Source organism: Etheostoma cragini, chromosome 11 (assembly GCF_013103735.1).
Source record: "Etheostoma cragini isolate CJK2018 chromosome 11, CSU_Ecrag_1.0, whole genome shotgun sequence".
NCBI classification, from domain to species: domain Eukaryota; kingdom Metazoa; phylum Chordata; class Actinopteri; order Perciformes; family Percidae; genus Etheostoma; species Etheostoma cragini.
The window spans coordinates 26,385,749-26,406,861 of NC_048417.1; the positions used below are offsets into that span (position 1 = coordinate 26,385,749).

The window sequence follows — 21,113 nt, forward strand, 5'->3', positions numbered from 1 at the left end:
TCCTTTGGAGAGATTAATGAGATCCATGGAGGTTGATGCAGTCTGATAAAAACCTCAAACAGGTCCCAGATCCAGTTCTGTGTTTGTTGGACCACACCAGTGTGTTTCAAGGTCAGGTGCTGATGACTGAATAAGACAATCTCAGGTTATATCAGACTAGTAGTAATTTACCTGTTTTATTAATTAACGTTTTGTTTCAGACAATCTTAATGGATTACAAGTTAAATGTAACATATATAACTTTTGGTGGGCATGTGGAAGTGCAGAAATACAGATATCTTTATTTTGTGATCATGTTTACAGCATATATTCTTATAATTTGCAGTAATTCTACCATTGTGTGCATCATAGTGATTAACAAATCCCTCCATGAGCCTTTGTACATTTTCATTGCAGCTTTCAACTCTGTTCTTTACAGCACTGCTATCTATCCAAAGCTTTTGATTGACTTTCTATCCGAACGACAGATCATTTCTTATTCAGCCTGTCTCTTTCAGTGGTTTATATGTTACAGTCTAGGGGGTTCAGAATTCTTCCTGCTGTTAGTCATGGCCTATGACAGATATGTGTCTATATGTAAACCTCTGCAATATCACACTATCATGAGAAAAACAACTGTTAATATTCTCTTGATTTTAGCTTGGCTTCTGCCTGCTTGTCAGATATCAGTGGCACCATTGATGATTAATAATGAAAAACTCTGTTACTTTGTTTTGAAAGGAATAATTTGCAACAGCACACTTAACAAACTTCAATGTGTGAGTTCAGCATTGCTGAACATATATGGCTTGATTGTGTTTGTAATTACGGTACCTCTCCCTGTACTCGTCATACTCTTTACATACACCAGGATATTTATAGTAACCTATCGAAGTAGTAGAGAAGTCAGGAGAAAAGCTGCACAGACCTGTTTACCCCACCTGTTGGTTCTGATCAACTTTTCCTGTTTGAGTGCATATGATGTACTTCTAGCTAGACTAGAAACAGATTTTTCCAATACTGTGCGTTTAATTATGTTTTTACAACTAGTAATATATCACCCTCTCTTTAACCCGATCATGTATGGACTAAAAATGAAAGAAATTTATAAACACCTGAAGAAGTTGTTGATGTATTCACCAAGACTTTCCTACAGTCATTGATTTGTAATGATGCAGAGATGTGATTACTCTGAACATTTAAAGACTTGTTTCCCAAGCAGTAATGCACATGAGTCTCCTCTTTGGACAACCTTTCTTATCCTATGTATATTTAAAGGCCATTTGTCATGTCATTACTGGTACAATCCCTGTAATAACATGTCCAATGGCCTAAAAATATAAACCGGATAATGAATGTTAGGCACTTTTTAGTCCACAGGTTCAGGGGATGCAGCGGCACAAAGATAGAAATATGCATAGACAGGCCAAATAGAGAAATGCAAATGTACATCAACAGTACAGTATTGTGTGTGTATATAGTATATAGAATGGGATAGTGTAGTAGTTGTAGTAGAAGATAAGATTCGCTTTCCACCTGTTAACCATGCCCAAATTAAAAACAAAGAACAATGAGGCCAGAATGCATGTATGAGGCTCCAATTGAAATCTGAATTGTTCAAGTTTCTGAAATTGTCTTTGGTTAAAACAGTTTAGTATTTCCAACATAACTCAAAACATGTTTTTGATATCTTCTATATCAATGTTCTTTTTAATTCCCCAAAATAACATTATTGATTCCACACAATGCTCTTTGGCAAGTACAAATCTCTACTTTAATTATTTATGGGGTTATTCAAGTTTTTTTTAACTAGTATTGAGTTAAAGTTGACATATTCCAGTCTGTGATCATCCATTGACATCCATTCCTTTAATTTTACTCAAAATAATTCCTAATTTCTGCTTTTCTAAATCAAACATTAGGTGTAATCTCCTATAAATGAGGTTTATTGACCATAAATACCAAAAAGAACTGTAAAACTAAAGTTAATAAGTTAGTGTTACGTAATGTCAAAAAAAGACAAACACTGATAAAAAGCATCAGTAAAAGTGTTGATTTTCAGTTTTCATGGGAAGACATCACAGGGCTTAAGTCAAATGTAAATGTACATGTTTTATGCTCCCAAACCTGTAAACAGTTTTAGTCCTCTAATCTTACCTTAAAGGAACATGCCAACTTCTTGGGACTTTAGCTTATTCACTGTGTCCCCCAGAGTTAGACAAGTCGATACAGACCCTTCTCATATCCATGCTGCTGTAACTGTCTAATGCCCCCAGCATTAGCTTAGCCTAGCATAGATCTTACAGGTAACTGGTTCCAACTAGCCTCCTGCTCCCAATAAGTGACAAAATAACGCCAACATGTTCCTATTTACATGGTGTGATTTGCATAGTCACAGGGTGTAGAAATAACAAGGTCACATGGACACAGCCATATTCTAACCACAAGGAATTGTCAGAGGATTTTTACTTAAGACCAAGATCCAGAACCATATCTTTTTGAGCCAGAATACACAGACGAGGAGTTACACATTTTGGAAGCTAAAAGAGAAAATGCCAAACAGACTGAGGTTGAGTGGAAAATCAGAACGAACACAGACTTACGGTGTATATGTGGAAATGCCAATGTATGCCGACAGAAAGTGGGACCAGGTATTGCCATCGATGGCAAAGCTTGATAACAATGAAAATGTTTGTGTCACTACCACGGAGAATTTCTTTGCCCTAATACACCTGGCAGTTTTTCTGCTGTTGTGACAAGATAAATTGGAAGGAATGCCCCATGCTTAGTAATCCTAATGGACAGCTTTCTACCAGGTTAGTGATTTTACAATTATCATGATGCAATTGTGGTATAGCCACGCCATACAGTTTGTATATAATGTAAGTATGAAATGTGTACATGTAACAGGCCCCAGGCCTGTGGTGACATTAAAATGTTGTTCTGAAAACAACAGGAAAATTATGAGACAGTACTGAGAACTGAGGCTCTGATAAAACAATGTACATCACGTACTTACTATTCAAAACATCCAAAATGAAACCACATGACCACACATCGTTGGCCATCACACGCTCCCTGACAAAAATAGAAATGGCTTCTAACATTTGAAAACCTCTAAATTCTAGAAAAAGCTCAACATAGAGTTTAATCATTTAACACCACCCTGGTGTGATGTATGTGTGGGACAAGTTTCTAACACACAGACACTTAGAGGGGTTGAAACTGGACAATATTATCTGTATTGTGCATTAACACTGGCTTGTAATGTGTGCAATACTCAACTGCTACTATTATTATTATTATTATTATTACTTTTCACCATTATTACTTTTCACCATTGTAACACATTAATTATGTTATTTATGTCAATACTGTATCATAATATACTATGTAAATATTCACACTCCTTATACTTCTTTATTTCTTTATTTATATTTCTTATATTTCTAATATCTGAGCAACTGTAACACAGAGTTTCCCTTCGGGGATCAATAAAGTATTTCTGATTCTGATTTCTGATTCTGATGTAAGGTTATATGATGTAAGGTGCAACACCTGTTAGTTGCGGTAAATGATAAGGCGTTGGCCATGCAGGTATGTAAGGTGAGGTGAGTGTGGTGACTGTGTTGACAGCGGGGCGTGGTTTTAGTGATGGTTCACCTAGTGTCTGATATGTGAACATCTGCCTTGGCCTTCTCTCTCTTGCTGACCTTCTAACTTGAGTGGATGTGTCTGCTTCAGCATCATTCAAACATCTCTCTGCATCTCCAACGGCTACAGACTCATCATCTCCTTCACTGTCTATCTCGGGTGGCCCTGAATCAGGTAATGACTGTGTCACAGACTGACTATCTCTCGGATTGTGGTGCTTCCTATCTGGAAGGGGACCAGGTCTCTCTCCCCACACAGGTACGGTAAGTTGTATTTCTTCCCTGTTGAGGCCTGTTTGTTTCTGTGGGCACTGGATCCCTCTGGATCATAGAAGGTAAATAATGGTAAGTGTTCTGTCTTTCCTGCTCTCTCTCCTAAGGAAACCTTAACCAATACCTTGTAGTGCTTTCTTCTGACTCTGAATCACTTGTGTCACTTGGGTGTTTCCCCAAGGTTTTGTCACTAAAATGGTTATGCCTCTGTACTGTTTGTCTCTTTGCTACATGTCCTAACTTTTTTGGCGGGGCTTCAACAGTTAGGTCATTAACTAATAGCAATAAGTTACGGTATAGGACTCTGGTCTAACGTTTCTCTTCTGTCTCAGGGTAGACTACATACACACGGTTGTCTGCTACCTGTTCTTTGACTACATAGATGTTCCTATCCAAGTATGACCTGAGTTTCCCCGGGCCCCCTTGCTCAATGAGATTCCTAACAAGTACTCTGTCCCAGGGATCCAAAATCACACCCTTAAGTCTCTTGTCGTAATAAGACTTGCCTCGTCCACTTGACAGTTTACTGTTTTCACTGGCTATCCTGTATGCCTCAGTCATTCTCTCAGCCCATTTTCCTGCGTAACTTTTGTGTGATACTGTGGTTTTCTCAGCCATTTGACCAAACAATAAGTCCACAGGGAGACGAGGTGAGTTGTAAGCATGCACCGTTCCTTGGAGATGATCTTTTCACCGCTCTTTTTCTTTATCAGTAAGTGTCTTGAGCATCTGCAAGAGGGCTCTATTGAACCGTTCTGCCGGGTTCCCTTTTTTTTTTTTTTTCATTTATTTGTTTATTTGAAAAGGGGACAATGTACACTGATCAACATTCAAAGCAAATGTAAGCGTACCCGAGTTAGCCACAGGCTAATTTTCATCGGCAGTCCCCTAGCCAGATGTTAATAGGCATCCTAAAATAATAAACATCCTAAAATAATAAACAGTTATAATACAATGTAGATATTTATACAATAGACAAAAGGTTAAAAATTACAATGTTAAATAACAACAATCAAATAAACAAGATTAACAAATAAAATCTAAAAAAGATTATACAGTTATTGTTGGTGGATGGGACCAGCGTCAGTGTTGACAGTGTTGATTTTCAATCATCCATTTCTTAATATTACTCTTAAATGAGTAATAGGATGGAGACCCTCTAATTAATGGTGGTACCGAGTTCCACTGATGTGATGCTCTAAATGAAAAGACGGCCTGGCTGAATGCAGATGTTTTGAGTGGGATTGTGCAGTCCCTCCTTGCTGCACCTCTGGTAACTCTATTTGCATTTGAGTTAAAATTGATAAGGCCAGACAAAGGAGGAGGAGCTAAACTGTGCATGATCTTATAGACTAAGCAGACATTTCTGTATTTTATGAGGTTTTCCCAGCTGAGCAGTTTATACTTCTTTAGGATATGGCAATGATGGTAACGAAATGGCTTTTTGCCTAGTGTTTTCAGTGCTTGTTTCTATAATGATTTCAGTGGTTTTAGAGCTGAGACAGTAGGTGATGTGGCAGAGGACCAATGAGTGGAAGTATAGCTTCGCTGCCTCAGTTGATAGGAGGTTTCTGATATACCTGAAATTGGCCAGACTGAACTTTACTTTATTACAGACCCTCTTTATGTGGGTTTTGAAGGCAAGGTTTGAGTCTAAGTGCATTCCTAAATTGTTGTGGTTTGGGGTTTTGTTGGGGGTTATTTTCCCCGTTTGGCCTTCCCTGTGTTTGTTTCTTGGTTTTCTCCCCGGTCCTGTGTGGTTCTGTCTTGTGATTCCCGGTAAGTGTCTGTTCGTTCTACTTCCTGTTAATTTGATAGTCAGCTTCCTGTCTTGTCGTGTCTAGTCTTGTTTAGCTTCACTTTGTTTCTCTGATTGTCCAGCCCCGCCCTAATGTGATCCACCTGATGTCTCACCTGTTCCCCATTACCTCGTTACCTCATGTATTTAACCCCAGTGTTTCCTTTGTCTCTTGCCAGATCCTTATGTTGTGTCCTTGTGTGGATGTTCCTGCCAGCCTTCTGTATCTCCTCGTGAGTTGTTGTTTGTTTCCCCGTGACTTTACTCCCTTGCTGTTCCCTGTCCTGCTTTCTTGTTTTTGTGTTGCCAGATCTCCGGACGTGTTTTGGACCGTTTTATGTTGGACTTCTCATTTTGTTTTGTTGGTGGTTCCGGGACTTCGTCAACGCCAGTAGCTCCCGACGTTTTTCTTTGAACTGTTTAACTATAAACTGCTGTGCACCAGCTTCTGCCTGCCGCCTCCTTGTTGCATTTGGGTCCTGTCCTCTCCTTCCAGTAACACTAAATACTTGTATTCTGAGACAACCATTTGTCTGTGTCCTGAAATGGAAATGTCTTGCTCTGCGTCTATGCGGGAGCCTTTGGTAATGAACATACAAACTGTTTTTGAAACATTCAGTTGCAAACAACAGTGGTTAAGCCAGGATGTAACCTTCACTAGCACATCTGTTAGCTTGATTGCAACCTCCTCAGTAGTCTTACCATGAGTAAAAATAACTGTATCATCAGCATACCATAAAATATCACACTTTCCACAAACAGAGGGTAGATCATTAATATATATGCTAAAAAGGGTTGGGCCAAGTATGGATCCCCGCGGGACCCCGGTGGAAAGACCAAGTGGGTCAGATTTATAGGTACCAATTTTGACATGTTGAGAGCGTAGTGAGAGATAAGATGTGATAAGGTTGACCAAGCTTGAAGAGAAATTGAAATTCCGAAATTTATACAATAGGATTTTATGATTAACTGTGTCAAATGCCTTCTTTAAGTCAAGGAACACAGCCCCAATAACCCCCCCTTTATCCAGTGATGCCTTAACCTTTTCAATGAAATAACTTGTAGCTGTTTCAGTCGAATAGTTGGCCCTGAATCCAAATTGCATTGAGTGCAGTGGAAAGGAGCTATTGTTGAGATGGTCAATGATTTGTGTGTTAATCAGTTTTTCAGATACCTTGGATACTACAGGTACAACACTGATGGGCCTATAGTTGGAAGTAACTAGCGGGTCACCACTTTTAAATACAGGGGCCACAACAGCAAGCTTCCATGAATCTGGAAACCATCCTTGGGCCAGTGAAGTATTGATTATGTGTGTTAGTGGGGTAATTATTGAAGAGCGGATCTCTTTCAGCATAAGTGTATCCATACAATAGACATCCTTAGCCCTTGACGGTTTTAAAAGATGTAACTGTTTTTATAACCTCATCCTCTGATACTGGTCTTAGTGTTAGTGCTGGCTCTGTAGTATTAGCTGTACATGGATTATTTTGTTGTATTGCAAATCTTTGGGCAATAGTGTCTACTGACTCAACAAAGTATTGATTAAAGGCCTGTGCCACGTTGGTTGGACACTTCACAATTGTGTCATTTGCTTTTAGTACAATTGGCTTAGTTATACTAATGTTTTGACCGGTAAATTTTTGAATCTGACTCCATATGGCTTTTGAGTTACCATTTGAATTTTCAATAATTATGATGGAAAAAGTCCGCCTTTGCTTTCCTCAGTTCACTAGTTACTTTGTTTCTTAGCCTAACAAAGTTATGCCTATTGTGGGACATCTTTGACTTAATAGCTATTTTTAAAGCATTGTCCCGCTCCTTCATTAATTTTAGGACTTTCTCATTCACCCAGCGAAGACCCTGTTTCTTGTTTTTATATTTAATTCCAATAGAAAATTCATTAACTATAGATTTCAATTTTTCAGTAAAAATTTGACTGGTCATTTTTAAATCATTTTCAGGAAGTAGCTCATCCCAGTTTATGTTTTTTATGGCTGCTTTGCAGTCCTCTTGTTTATTTTTCGGGATACCAAAAAATTCCTCATTGCAAGGGTTTGTAAACCGCCTGCAAGTGAGTTTTCTTGATATAAGCACCATATTGTGATCCGATAGCCCGGTTATCATATTGAATGATTTTATGATCCTTGATGGTCTGTTACTAAATATAAGGTCGATTTGGGTACTGGTGCTATTTGTTACGCGTGTTGGACTTTTAACCAATTGAACCAGATTAAAACCATCAGTAATTTGCTTGAGCTTCATTCTTGAGGATTTATCTTCCCAGTTTAAGTTGAAGTCACCCATTATGATTATTTCTTTCTTAAAATCAAGTTGACATAATACCGTCTTAAGTTCTTTATAGAAGCTAATGTTTGAGGAAGGTTGTTGGTAAATGACTACAAGGGTGTAGGACATCTGAGGCGAAAGAGTCATATTCAAGGCTACACATTCTAGATCACATGGATTTTGCAATTGAATCTCATTGCAACGGATGGTGTTTCTTACATACATCATAACTCCACCCCCTTTTGCATCAGTTCGGTCCCTTCGGTAAATATCATAACCTGGAACTATTAGAGCAGCTGATGGAGAGTTATCATGAAGCCACGTTTCCGTTAAACAGAGGAAGTCCAAATTAGATTCTAAAAATATATGATTTATTTGATCACTTTTGGATTTTAAGCTCCTTATGTTTTGGTGGCCGCCTAAAATGCCCTTTGGTTTTGCTTTCGGATCCAGATAATCCTTTAGTTGTTTACAGTTGGAAAGACTTTCCACTTCCGGTTCTTACGGATGGCTCTGTTTACTTCACCTTGCTTGTTTTTCTTGTACATGTGTTTGTCTGATGAATTCAAACAGTGTTTGTCACTCGGTTGGACACTGGATGTACTCACAAGCGTATGGTCACCGCCGGTGCTACTCGTGGGAAGCGCTGGAGATGCAACGCCACTCGCAGCAAATCTCCCCGGCGCTGGTGTCTCTACCGCGGGTGAGCCAAACAGTGGATGATCCTCCATCGAGATCCGGACGGCGAATTCAACGACGTCCACACCAGAAGAGGTCTCCTGTGGTCTAGATGGCTCTCCCTGTGGAGGGGTTAACTGCAGACGCCCGCCAGGACTGGCCTCCTCAGGGTGCAACAAGCTGTCAATAGGACGTCGCTGAGTACCCTCTGGATCCTGTGCTGAGGTAGAGTTGCGAGTAGAAACGTCAGTCATATTTGCTCCATTTATGGTTGGACCAGGACACTGATGAATGTCCCCCGACAAAAGCAAATAAATGGCTATTATCACAGCCTGACTGGTTTGTCGTTTACATGTTGTTTTTGTCCTTTTCATCCTGCGGTTGTATTGGTTTGGGGTTAAAAGAAACATGGCCAAAGTGTACTCCCCGTCCCCGAAATTGCCGTGGATCTTGTTTGTTGTTTTATACCGATGAACCCCATGAGCAATGAGTTCGTTATTGTTGCGAATAATGTTTGCATATTTGTTGTTGAGGGTTTATTTAAGCAGATTCATGTTTGTCGGGTGGGTAAACTTCAGAAGTAGTGTATATAGTAACAGAACGACTACCTCACCTGAACGACCGCCCGCCATCTTGGTACTCCAAGCTGTTGCAAGACCGTGTGTGGTCGGAGTCTCATTGGACAAGGCAGAAGTGTTCTGGTGCTCCTGCCAATACTGTGGGTGATATGGCGTTGTTTGTGAGTGTCCAACTCCGGATTTCTCCCACAGGGTCTTGAAAAGTTTGTTTTCAAACTCACGACACTGGTCGTGGTGTAACTTTCCGGGATATCCAAAGCGTGGGATGAATTCTTCAAAGATGCGGTCAGCTGCTGTGCGTCCAGATTTGTTTTTGGTCGGATACGCTTGCGGAAACCTTGTGAAATGATCCACTATGACCAGGATATACTCATATCCACCTCGACTGGGTTCCAGGTGCAGGTAGTCTATGCACATATGGTCCAATGGTGAGTTTGAAGTGATTGTGCCCATTGGGGCGCGAACATGTGCTGTTGGTTTTTTTTGTTTTATGCACGGACATCTTCTTGTGACATATTCCTCCACTTCTTTCTTCATATACAGCCAATAAAACTCTCTACCGATGTGTCCCATGTCGTCGTGGAGACACTATAACACCCGGGTTTTGTATACGGCCGGGAGGACTACTTGTTGTCTTTCGCTGGTCTGTCTGTAAAGGAGTCCCAATTTGCTCAATTCATGAAGGAGTTTCCTTGCTGCTCTATTCACGGTTAATAGTGTATCACTTGTTAGTACTGCGTTGGTCTCCTTTAGTTCAATGATCTCTCCGACTCCTTGATCTCCCTTTGAGCTTTAGCCAACTCCTCACTACTGATAGCTGGAAGAGGTGCAGTAGGTTTGTTATTGACATTCGTAGTGGGATAGAGTGCAGCAACCCATGCTACATCCTGTTTCTGAGCTGCTTTATTCCCGTTCCAGGGGGCTTCCACCACTTCCTGTGACAACTCCTCAGTACATTGTACCACATACTTGTTGATGTCAAGGGGCACACGAGACAACGTTTCAGCATCAGTATTCATCTTTCCAGGTCTGTACTTTATCTCAAACCTGAAGTCACACAACTCTCCAACCCACCGATGTCCAACTGCATTGAGCTTGGCAGTACTCATGACATAGGTGAGTGGATTATTATCGGTGTAAATGGTAAAGTGTGGGGCGTAGAACAGATAATCTCTAAACTTTTCACACACTGCCCATTTAAGGGCCAAAAACTCAAATTTCCCAATATTCAGATGGTAGTTCTTTTCAGCGTTCTGGAAACTTAACCAGTTACCATCTTGATGTTGATAGAGCACAGCGCCAAGACCCTGTTCGGAGGCGTCTGTGTGGAGCAGGAATGGTAGGCTGAAGTCTGGGTAAGCCAAAACTGGAGGATTGGTGAGCCTGTCGATGAGGAGCTCCAGTACTCTCTGATGTTTACTAGTCCACTCCACAGGAGTCTTGGAGGATAGCTGAGGACCCTTGGCCGTTACTTGGTGGCACTGCCTTGTTTTGAATTTTTTAGCAGCTCATACACAGGTTGTGCAATGCGTGAGAAATCCTGGATGTAACTGCGATAGTAGCTGAGAAAGCCCAAAAGTCATCTCACATCACCTACTGTCTCTACTTTTCTTTCCTTGAGCGACGGAACCGCTTACAAATCCTTTGGGTCAATGTGCACCCCATCTGCTCATACAATGCGACCAACATACCTCACCTGTCGGCAAAACAGTTCACATTTTTTTGAGCCTTCTGCCATGAACCCTTGGTGGTACGCCTTAGCCTGATCAAGGATACTGAACCAAGAGTGTCCCCCAAGAGTGTCGGTCAGGTCTTGGATCCAAGGTAGTGGGTGTCTGTCAGGAATGGTCTTCTGGTTCAACAATCAATAGTCAATACAAAGGCGCAGCGAGCCGTCCTTGTTTCGGACACACACAACAGGGGCTGCGCAAGGGGACTCCAACTTGATGTACCATCCTTTTGCTAAGAGGTCTTGGGTGTACTCCTTTACTTCCGCAAACGGGGGTTTTGGAATAGAGGAGTAGGCTTTTTGTACAGGAATGTCATCTCTGAGGGTTATTGACATGTGTAAACTTGGAATACAACCAATATCGTCAGCGTCTCTGGTGAAAGCAGGCAACTCTTCATTCAGCATCTCTCTTACAGTCTGTTGTTGCTTCTCGTTAAGGTGACCCAAATCAACTGGTGGTTGCCACAGTGTGGGTGTTTTAATAATAATAATAATAATAATAATAATAAATTTTATTTAACAGCGCCTTTCTGAGCACTCAAGGTCGCTTTACAGACAATAAAAAGACAGATACAGGGAACAGAAAAGTGTTAGCTGTTATAACAAAACAAACAAAACAAAAACAAAAAACAAACAAAGCAAAAAAACAATTACAGGAACAGTGTATTTACAAATAAGCAAGCTGGAACAGATGGGTTTTGAGTCCGGTTTTGAACAGGGAGAGAGAGTCGATATTGCAGAGGTCAGGTGGGAGTGAGTTCCAGACCTTTTTGTTGGGTTCCCTAGAGGCACAGCTACGCAGGGGTTCCTCTCATTCTGAATCTCAAGCAAGCCCTCACCTATGTCTAGTTGCTGTAGCTGTACGCAACTCTCCTCTGGTTCAAACAATACTAATGAGTCATAGGGGTCAAGTTGGGGAGGCACTCTAGACTTCATCCAGGTTACACTACCGTCAGGGATTACTCTCTCTTTCTGCCCTATTCTTAAGCATCCTTGGTGTGCAACTGTTTTTCTGGTTTGTACAAACTGTACAAAAGTCTGTTTGTACATAGTCTGTCTCATTAGGAATGGACATGGCTCCACCTAGCATTTGGGTTATAGTGGGGTATTCCCTGGATCACCATTTCCACATTAAAGCCTATCAGCGGCATTTCGAGTGATAATGAACTCACAAGTAAGGGTACATTAATTGATAAGTCAGGGTCCTTATTTCCAGGCAAACTTACAGTGATGATGACCCAACCATCAAAGGGAATGACTTCTCCATTTAACGCGTACACTTTCAACTTCCTTTTGTCTTTTAGTACGTCAATGAGCTCTGAAAGAGGGCGCATGTCAAGGTCAGGTAGGTTTTTGTCCTTCCAGGGTCTATCTATCATGCTGACTTGAGCTCCAGTGTCTACTAGCAGATAAACTGTTAGGCAGTTTACCTTAGCTGTGTCAGTGGTTGTGTTTAGCTTATTCATGCTGACATTCTGGCTGACGTTTAACCCTGCTTCTGCACCTGTCAAGAGGGACGTGGGAAGGGCTCCGGATACTGTCTGTCCCCCCTCAGCAACCGGTTGGCGTTTCCCTGATGCTTATGGTGTTTTATCATCACTTGTGATTTTCATGACATGCTTCAAGATTGTCTCATCTGTCACCATGTGGTCTGAAAGTGAGGGTTTTAACTCTCTGCGGATGTCATTGTGTTTGTGCCCTATTCCTTGGTATATGGTGTGCAAGAGGACATCTTGGACTGTGTCTGGGCTGTACTTAATCCCAGCTTACGATTGTTTCGATGAGAACAGGATTCTTTGCTTCAGTCCAATAACCCAATAATAATAATTGCTAAGGGGTCTCATGCTCACTTTGTTTTGCGCACATTAGCTCTTGAAATAGTTCTGTGCTCATATCTTCCTTATGTACAAGCATGTCCTTGAAATCCCCTGGTTTTATGATCCTAAGCACACCTCTTACTACCTCTGAATCAGTGAAGTTATCTTTAACTCCCTCTTCCATCTGCCTGCACACACTGTTGTAAGTAATATCAGATGAGTGATCCCAGTTTGGCCTCCCTGTACCTTAAATTCACGGCGCTGAATGTAGGGGAGATTTTTTAGGGACAACCCCTTTTCTGGTGACAAAGCATTTGCTGTACATTTTCTGGTAACACATTAGCATTGCTAAGTGTAGCAGCATTGGTTGTGTCAATGACTGGCTGTGTGTTCACGGTGGCAGTAGTGGTTACACTTATTGCTTCAATCACTGGTTCATTAGCTGTGGCTGGATGGGCTAACTTCACAGGAGGGACGGTAACACCACAAGACTGTACAATCTCGTCGACCTTATATTTTAGTGCTAACAATTCCCCCAACCCTCTGTCCTCAGTGTCTAAAAGGTTCTTACCGTACATTCGAGCATGGATGTATTCAAAGCACCCCTTCTGCATCCTCACTAGAAAGCTCTGACGAATCCTGTCTGGAACTGGGCTCACACTGGTACCAACCGGAAAAGTTCATTAGGCAACAGTAAAAGCAGGCTCTTCCTGATGTCCCACACTAGGCTCTTCCTCTCATTGTCGGCAAACGTCTTCTCTAGTCCTTTTACAGCACGTCCCTCAGCACCAGATCAGTTACACCTCCTCCCAGTGGGTCGCAACTCTTATGGACAGCAGCTGCTCACCTCCAGCACTAGGCAATGCACCACCAGCTCAGCCTCTCAATCCCGGTTTCAGGATCGGCGTCTCAGAGCATGAAAAGCCAATCCCGGACGAGCCCCCAAGAATCTGTAACAGGCCCCGGACGTGAGGCCTGTGTTCAGATTAAAATGTTGTCCTGAAAAGAACAGGAAAATGATGAGACCGGCACCAAGTAGTGTGTTTCCTTCTCTCGCTTCTGCCAGACTTTATTTTACACATAAACATGTCTTATCAATGTACTCTCAATTTCACACTTCTTCTCAACAGAACATCATTAACTTACTCTAATCACCTATAACTCAAATTCAGTTCTCTCAATAAACATCATTTTCAGAATGTTCTCGTGTTTTGTTTGGTTTCACATCCAAATGGAAGTAAATTACTCTTTTGTCCAGACTTCTTTTGTCTGCTGCTTACAGCTTTGATAACTGTACTAAGCTAAATAACTGCAACGTCGCTCGTTACCAATATGATTCCGGACACGCAGGCTGGGCGCTAACAGATTAGCAAAATGCTGTTAATTCTATTAACAAAATGGTACAGTTGGCGTGATACATTACACAGATAACAGTTAACTCAATACATCTTAACAGTCTTTCAAATACACACTCGCTTCAACAGCATTTAACATGACTTAAAATAACATAGGAGCCTCAAAATGGGACTATTGGGGAATATTCCCAATGTGACACGTTCCGGGAGTCCAGCTATCTTACTCGGCATTAGCTTTAGCATTCCGACCAGGTTACTCTGTATTTCTCTAAATAACTAATAATAATAATAACACTCTTTATGTCAGACACCTTTCACAAGCGCTATAACCATTAGCTTGATGTTTTAAAACTGCAAACTTAGTTCAGCGCTGTGCAATATGTTGCATAATTGTTATACTCTTGACTGTGTTGATTTAGCACTTTTATCTGTGCACTTTGAGCATATTAAGATATGTTCGAAGTATCTTTGAGTGTTATATTTTATTTGAGATGTGTCTAAGCATGCCTTCATATGGCAGAGGTTACACAGTGTGTCAGCATAATAGTATATATAATATATAATAGTTATTTTGTGTTCTAATTATTTTGTGTAAGTGATACTTTGATATATTATTGAAAAGGTCTTTCAATAATTACCTCTAAGAATATTTTGAAAATGGTTGTTACAGATATTGTAATGTCATGTTACAATGATTGTTCAGTTTAACATGAATTATATTCTACAGTTCATGATTGAAAGCTAAACAAATGTTCTGACCTTACTCACTGTAGGTCAGGTTTTTTGTTGGACTCTTTTGAACCTTTGATCTACCTGGAAGTTGGAGCCTGGATTGAAACGTTTATGGCGAGCCCCAGCCCAGTGGAGAACTAGAAATACGGCGCCTGCAGGATTTAGCACCTCATTTCACACACACACGCGCGTGCGCGCGCGCACCAACTGCGCGGTAGGAATAACTCTTCACTTTCACAGTGGATTGAACTGAACCTGAATTGAAGTGACTGAAAACCGAATCTCTGAACTTTAAATCACAGCTGTGGGGTTTTGGTTACATTTTTTATTTTTTTACCCGGGTAAAATTTATATTTTTGGATTATCCTTTTCATCTATACATTAAAAGAGAAGCGTTTTGTTTTCTCAAAGAAAGTGAACTGTTATTGAGTCGTTCTTGGTGTATTGTTTGGTTAATCCTGGGCTCCATAGGCGAACATAGAACTTCTGATCCCACTGGCCATAAATAATTATCACATAGAGTAATCCCTTTCTGTTCAACCCCTCTAAAGGGTTACAATCAGGCTTTCAAACAAGAACTAGATTAAGAGGCTGGAGCAGAGTGATGCGGCAGCCATACAAGAATGCTGTTAGGGTTTCGGTTGGACCCGGACACAGAACAATCCCAGCAGATGATAAAAATTTATGGAACAGTACAGCCACAGGAGGCCTATATAAAAGAAACGTCAGATACAGTTTTAGGGGACCACTAAGGTCCCCTTTTACTTCCTGCTTCTGACAAAAAACATTTGAAATGGAATTGGTCAACTGGTCACTCCGAACTATTGACAAGATTTTCTCACCCAGGCATGCTTCACCGGGGGAACCGTCCTGCCCGAAGGGGACATACGCTGCAGGCTATGCTCGCGATTCATTGGAGAATTGGCAAGCGGTCTGCTTGGATGTGCTCACCGTGGAAGATATAGAAGATTTGTGGATAATAAGGAATTCTGTTGGGAGGCTTTCTGGTCATGGGGCTTGGAATCTCCCTAACCTATCGAAAAATTAGTAAGACAGCAGCCAGCAAATTCACCAAGCTGTCTGGGGAACTTAAGGAGTTCTTGATTGGGGTGAACGACAAGCTGAAGGTTTTACATCAGGGAGCTGACCAGAACGGTGAACTGTTTCGCTCCATCTCAGTCCGTTCTGTGGAGGCGCAGAGAAGGATTGATAACATCCGGGGTTAGTCGGTGGAGTTACTTTGTATAACCACCGGACTGGCAATGAAGGTAGAGGAAATGTTTAAATCACTTCATAATCTGGATGCACGTATGTCGCTGAGGATGAGAGAGATTGATGGACATTTACACAGACAAATGCCGCCGAATCAACCTAAATTGGATCCTAATTCTTTGTCTTGTTCTTTTCCCTCCCAAGCCACCTCAAAAAATTCCTTCATGTGACCACATGAACGGTGTGTTGTGCGGTGCATCTTTTTGTTATGTTGTTTTGTATTGTATACCATGTTGCTGCATGCATACATCCTTTTCCGGAGAGCGTGTGGCGGCGCTTCAAACATGCAAAAAGCATCATCTCACTATGTACTTGTGCATATGTGACAAATAAAGCTATCTATCTCACTATCTCCATATAAAAGAAACTTCAGATACAGTATTAGGGACCACTATGGTCTATGTAAAAGAGACTTCAGATACAGTATTAGGGTTAGGGTACACAAAAGTCCATCTTGTTAGGCTTCAAGTAATGTCTTTTTGCCTGAACAGCAGCAGACCGAACCAATCACGGAGCAACAACCAGGTAAACAATAGACAGATGGTTCTGGTTTTGGAGCATTGCCACAAGCTGAAAACAGCCAGCTACAATATTCTAGAGTTAGTGGGTCATATTCTCTACTATCGTCTTCAGGAAACTTGTCAGTTGCCTGACAGCCAACAATATTCCTTTAATTTGCGAGTTCTTTTTCCAGTTTCTTTTTTGCGTCACTGCTTTCTCTATTTAATACAAATTTGATGGTGTCATCAAATATGACACCATCTTATCCATGGTAGGTTTTCTGTCGGTACACAATTTTTATCCAATTTACAAGATTCTTTGTTATTTAACCCAAATAGCCACAGAAAATATCTAAATGCCACCTTGGTGTAAGATGTCATCATTTTAAAAATGTTACCCAATAAACTCACTGCCACTAATCTATCTGATCCAAACTGTGTCTTTTTACAAATACACACTCAGATTGGGATGCTATTGGAATTTAACTTAAAGGAGATCTTTCTTAAGAGCCAGGTTTACATCTTAACGTTGATCACACTCTTTGTTGGTTCTACACAGCAGTGCTATCCAAGCAATACTGCAATGCCACAATCTACAATTTCTGTTGGATCCACTCACTCATATGTACATGTTATTAGCAGTCATAAAACATTCACTTACATTCACTACACTCTACCTCCTTCTCAAGGACTTTTTGGATTAAAGAGGGGCCTTAAACTGATATAAAGAGTGTTGCTTGGTTTCTGTTAGGGTGAGTGTCTCCATAGTTTCACAGGCTGATGGTCATAACGAATTCCCAGCCCTACTTAGGAAAACAAAGGAAAAAACCCTGGGAGAGGATATTCAAGAGGACATCCATACCTCCAAGGACGGCTGTGTGCTTTGATAGGTAATTAACTATAATATCAAAAAGTTCAAGAATATAAACACTTCCATGAATCCCAAATCAGTTCTGCAGTTCATGATTTACAAATATAATTAAGGCTGTTGTTTGTCACTAGGTAGCCTATAGTCTACAAATAGTGCTGATGAGTAAAAAATAATAATAGGCAAATTAATATGGTATCCTTTTTTAATTATTCTTTTTCCACTATGAAAACATAAACATTACACTTATAACTCTTTACCTACTTTATTTAGGTAAATCAGACATTAAATACAAGTTACACTGTTCTAGGCTCTTGAAACAGAAAATACTGATAACAATTGTCCACAATGGTAACATTATTTAACATTACAAAAGAAACAAACACAAAACTTCAGTTTGCACTTTGAGATTACTTGATAAGATAAAAAAATAGTATGTTAAAATGTCATTTAATGTTTAAATGCAATACTTTTTATTATGTTTAAGTCTATGAGAAACAAATCCTTAAATAATTTCCAGTAATCCTTTATTATTATTATTATATTGTAATAAGTGTAAAACAGTGGATATATCAGTTTAATTTGCCTCAACTGAACAACCTCTTGAGGTGTTTGTAAATTTCTTTCATTTTCAGTCCATATATGATCGGATTAAAGAGAGGATGATACAAAATCATTTGTAAAGACATTATTAAATAAACAGTTTGGGAAAAAATTGTTTCCAGTCGAGGTAGAAGTACATCAAATGTACTCAGACAGGAAAAGTTGATCAGAACCAACAGGTGGGGTAAACAGGTCTGTGCAGCTTTTCTCCTGACTTCTCTACTACTTCGATAGGTTACTATAAATATCCTGATGTATGTAAAGAGTATGAAAAGTACAGGGAGAGGTACTGTGATTACTAAAACAATCATGCCATATATATTCAGCACTGCTGAAGGAACACAATGAAGTTTGTTAACTGTGCTGTTGCAAATTATTCCTTTCAAAATAAAGTAACATAGTTTTTTATAAGCACTCAGAAATAGTCCCACTGAAAACTGACAAGCGGGCAGAAGCCAAGCTAAAATCAGGAAAATATAAACCATTGTTTTTCTCATGATAGTGTGATATTGCAGAGGTTTACATATAGACACATATCTGTCATAGGCCATGACTGACAACAGGAAGAATTCGGAACCTCCTAGAGTGTAATATATAAACCACTGAAAGAGACAGGCTGAATAAGAAATGATCTGTCGTTCAGATAAAAAGTCAATCAAAAGCTTTGGATATATAGCAGTGCTGTAAAGAACAGAGTTGATTAACAAAGCTGCAATAAAAATGTACATAGGCTCATGGAGGGATTTGTTAATCACTATGATGCACACAATGGTAGAATTACTGCAAATTATAAGAATATATGCTGTAAACATGATCACAAAATAAAGATATCTGTATTTCTGCACTTCCACATGCCCACCAAAAGTTATATATGTTACATTAAATTCATTATCCATTAAGATTGTCTGAAAACAAATATTAATGAATAAAACAGGTAAATTACTACAAGTCTGCTATAATCTGAGATGGTCTTATCGGTCATCAGTACCTGACCTTGATACTGATGTGGTCCGACAAACACAGAACTGGATTGGTGACCTCTTTGAGGTTTTAACAGACTACATCAGCCTCCATGGATCTCATTAATCTTTCCAAAGGAAAAGCTACTTCTACATGTAAACAACTCAATCAGACTCTGGAGGCCTGAACTCATACATGTTGATGAACTTTGTTTTCTCAGATTACATCACTCTGTCACATTAAGATTTGCACTCATAGGACCAGTTCGGGTCAAATATTTTCAAAGTGATAAGTTGAAACTTACAACTCCGCAATATCAACTCTCTCCCCCTGTTCAAAACCAGACTAAAAACCCATCTGTTCCAGCTCGCTTATCTGTAAATACACTGTTCCTGTTTTGTTTTGTTTTGTTTGTTTTGTTTGTTTAGTTTTTTGTTTTATTTGCTTTGTTCTAACTACTTCACTTTTCTGTTCCCTGTATCTGTCTTTTTTTGTCTGTAAAGCGTCCTTGAGTGTTAGAAAGGCGCTGTTAAATATAATGTATTATTATTATTATTACTTGCAAAGCACCGGTCTGCAATGTTCTGAAAACGTGCTAGTTTACACCACTAAGACATGACAAGACAGTGTATCATCCTTGTAGCAACAACTCTTTGTACTTTTGTTCTAACCTCCAACTTTTAGGGTTTTTAATAGCTAGATATCATTTGTTGCTTCTAAATATTAATGCGGATACCGTTAGTGATAGTGAGATGCATTAGACAAGGAAGTGTGTGATTATTAATCAGTGTCCATTACAGGGCTCCAGACAGAGAGTCAAAGATTTTGGAATTGCTTCCGCAGCCGAAGGACAAGAACACAGAGAAATAGATGGCCCCCTTCCAGCAGATCCCGAAAAAACACCAGAAATCTGGATGCATACACTAGTGATGTCAGCACTGGAAAGCCAAACCCCACCAGAAGGATAAGGGAAATGGTGTGATTGACAGTTGCGTATTGCTTGGAGAAGTCTGGACTGGGGATAATGCTATTGCTGCTCTGGACTACCGAGCCATGAGGAGAAGAAAAGTCCCTTATCAACCACTTCCTCCTAGAGTATTATGGACGCCAATATGGAACTGATGCGAAACACCGTAAAAGATGCGTCAGTAGAGCTCGGAGTTGAGGGCGCCGAAGTACGTACCCTGGTTAAATTGCTGGAGGTGACTAGCTGACTGAGTTGCGAAGTGTACGTGATAACTGTAGAAACGCGTCCCCCCAAACTGTAAAGCCATGGTGAGCATGATGGACAGATAATCATCAAACTCCTGCCTAAGCAAGGCCAAGCAGATGACCTCATCAAAGACAGAAAAAGACCAATTCGGCCGGAGCTAGATCCCTCGACCTGGAGGACCTGGAGAGATGCGTGCAACCAAGGCTAGTCCGCAAGGTCTGCCTAGGATGGCTGGCATCCAACATGAATGGTTGGAGAACCAAGGCTGGTGCAAAATGGGGAAATTAGTGAAAGGGGGCCTCCGGAAGAGGTCCCCAGGGGTCTCTGGACAGTTATTGTATACAGTAATTAGGGCCCGAGCGCCGACAGGCGGCGAAGGCCCTATTGGAACTGAAGGAATTATTATTTATTATTATTATTATTAGGGCCCGAGCGCCGACAGGCGGCGAAGGCCCTATTGGAACTGAAGGAATTATTATTATTAGGGCCCGAGCGCCGACAGGCGGCGAAGGCCCTATTGGAACTGAAGGAATTATTATTATTATTATTATTATTAGGGCCCGAGCGCCGACAGGCGGCGAAGGCCCTATTGGAACTGAAGGAATTATTATTAGGGCCCGAGCGCCGACAGGCGGCGAAGGCCCTATTGGAACTGAAGGAATTATTTATTATTATTATTAGGGCCCGAGCGCCGACAGGCGGCGAAGGCCCTATTGGAACTGAAGGAATTATTATTCTTTATTTATTAGGGCCCGAGCGCCGACAGGCGGCGAAGGCCCTATTGGAACTGAAGGAATTATTATTATTATTATTATT

General features: G+C 40.6%; 2 protein-coding genes and 1 long non-coding RNA gene across 3 annotated transcripts; 1 reads left to right on the forward strand and 2 right to left on the reverse strand.

The window, feature by feature from the left end:
• The first annotated feature begins 209 nt into the window (after positions 1–209).
• LOC117952406 (olfactory receptor 2K2-like) lies at positions 210–1,142 on the forward strand. Its single transcript, XM_034884691.1, has one exon. It carries the CDS (start codon positions 210–212, stop codon positions 1,140–1,142), a length of 933 nt encoding a protein of 310 aa, XP_034740582.1.
• Positions 1,143–13,833: 12,691 nt separating this feature from the next.
• On the reverse strand, positions 13,834–14,316 carry LOC117953413. Its single transcript, XR_004658605.1, has 2 exons — positions 14,055–14,316; positions 13,834–13,970 (listed from the first exon to the last, which is right to left on the reverse strand). It is a non-coding gene; the product is annotated as an uncharacterized LOC117953413 (long non-coding RNA).
• Positions 14,317–18,108: 3,792 nt separating this feature from the next.
• Positions 18,109–19,053, reverse strand: LOC117953412 (olfactory receptor 6N2-like). Its single transcript, XM_034886409.1, has one exon. It carries the CDS (start codon positions 19,018–19,020, stop codon positions 18,109–18,111), a length of 912 nt encoding a protein of 303 aa, XP_034742300.1. The 5' UTR covers positions 19,021–19,053.
• Between the last annotated feature and the right edge of the window lie 2,060 nt (positions 19,054–21,113).